Source organism: Penaeus monodon, chromosome 32 (assembly GCF_015228065.2).
Source record: "Penaeus monodon isolate SGIC_2016 chromosome 32, NSTDA_Pmon_1, whole genome shotgun sequence".
NCBI lineage: Eukaryota > Metazoa > Arthropoda > Malacostraca > Decapoda > Penaeidae > Penaeus > Penaeus monodon.
Genome location: NC_051417.1, coordinates 9,854,482 through 9,856,387, shown reverse-complemented (window position 1 = coordinate 9,856,387; position 1,906 = coordinate 9,854,482). Strand labels below are relative to the sequence as shown.

Genomic DNA, 1,906 nt, shown 5'->3' with positions numbered 1-1,906 from the left:
TTTCTAAAGAAATTAGTCAAGGAAAGATAACATATTTGTGACGTTGATTTCAACACTGAAAATGTCTCTCGAGTTTGAAAATTGAATGTCTGTGACAATTTACTCGTAATTTAACATGACAGAAGGGAAACTTTTATATGAAATGCTTGTCTGACTCAGAGAGAGAGAGGAATATCTAAATAGATGTAATAACTGTCACTAAAAATTACAAAATGTGAAATTCAAACGCAGAAGCTGTTTGCTCAAATATTTCAATAATATGATTTCATCTTCACGTGACCGCAGGCTCAATATTTCACGGATTCGAGAATGTTATGAAAGGAAAACTGTTTAAGAATATATTGATTTTTCCACTAAAGAAAAACTGTCTAAGAATACATTGAAATATCCTCTAAAGAACTGTTTAAGAATATGTTGAATGCACAAGTTACCATTTCTCTTCCATGGCGATAACGCTAAGATGAGGGCGGGAAGGAGGGCGAATTAACCGACCCGGCGTGCCTTTTCATGTGTAAGATTAGACTCGTTCATCGGGAAACATTAGACTTTACTAAGAGTTAGTTTCGGCAATTTGAGAACCGCTAAGAACAAGGGAAATCTCACCAATCTTATTTTATCATTCGAGACAATCTTCGAACTCTATTCTTTTTTCTTTTATACAAAGTCATTAATTGTTAGTTATGTGAGAGCGTCAAAGAAAAGGGGAGGAAATGCGATCTTACTATCATTTGAGATAAATTGTTAATTCATTACTTTCCAGGAAGCCATGAAAGACAATTTGCTAATTCGTGATCAAAAAATGTTTGACATCAGTAGGAGTTAGTTTTAACAATATGAGAGCATTAAGAATATGGTAAATCCAAGTAATGTTGTTTCATCATCTGCGTTCGTGTATTTGGTGATATGTGTGGTCAGGAAACAGCTTTATTAGTTAGCTTTAGAAACTTTAGAATCTGAGCAGTCTTAAACCATAATAAAGATAAGATTGTAATGTTCTGTGTTTCATTTTTTTGTAAATGGCCACAGCATAACCATGGGTGTGGCCAAGAAACATGAAGCATCACGAAGAGTTAATTTCAGCAATATTCGAGCATAAAAAACATGTCATCATTAAAGACAGTGCTCTCCGCTACAACTTTCCTTTTGCGTGTGGGAAATCATGGATGCGGGTGTAGTCAAGGAGCTATAGATAGTTACTTCCGCCACTTTGAGAACACACAACATCTAATCTTATTTCATCACCATAGACAACCCTCTACCTCAGGATCCCAAAACATCATCAGTTCATCATTCCAGACAACGCTCTAACTCAAGATCATGAAATATCAAACGCAATCAAAACTTAATTAAATCAATCCCGCATTCAGTAAAGCTGTCTGACTCCTGTTTCTCCCTCTGTCTGCTCCTACAGGAAGTCATGTTCATGGGTGTGGTCGGCCCCTTCGACGAGAAACGCGTGTGCAAAATTAAGTGCGTGGACGGCCGGTGGGTGGGTCCTCTCTGCTCCATGCAACACGGTAAGTCTCACCATTTATGGACGGGTTGTTGCAAGCGCCTGCAAGCAGTCGGTTCCCTAGAGGCCCTTGGGGGAGCTTCCAGGGCAAGAGGGGCATATCTGGATGTCTGATGGGGAGGTTTATGCTTTGGAAAAAGTGTTTCTAAAGCCCCTGAAGCTAAATAAAAGATGAAAGTGTATATAATGCACGCGGTCATAATGCACGTGGTTACAATGGTACCTGCGGGTTTCATGTAGTGCTTCTTGAGTAGTGTATTTCACACTGATTAGAGGAGGATTGAGGGTGAGAGCTGACAAGTTCTAACTGGCGATGAGGGAGGAGGACAGGGCGTCGCCCGAAGCTCCATGTCCTTTGCAAGAAACGGCAGGACTCTGAAGTGCAAAGATTTG

General features: G+C 39.6%; 1 protein-coding gene across 3 annotated transcripts in view; it reads left to right on the top strand.

The window, feature by feature from the left end:
* Nucleotides 1-1,906, top strand: part of LOC119593492 (locomotion-related protein Hikaru genki-like) — a 249,107-nt gene that overhangs the window by 110,999 nt on the left and 136,202 nt on the right. For all 3 annotated transcript variants that reach the window (XM_037942442.1, XM_037942441.1, XM_037942440.1), the window contains exon 4: nt 1,412-1,517. In XM_037942442.1, coding sequence (XP_037798370.1) covers nt 1,412-1,517 — 106 coding nt within the window. The remainder of the gene's footprint in view (nt 1-1,411; nt 1,518-1,906) is intronic.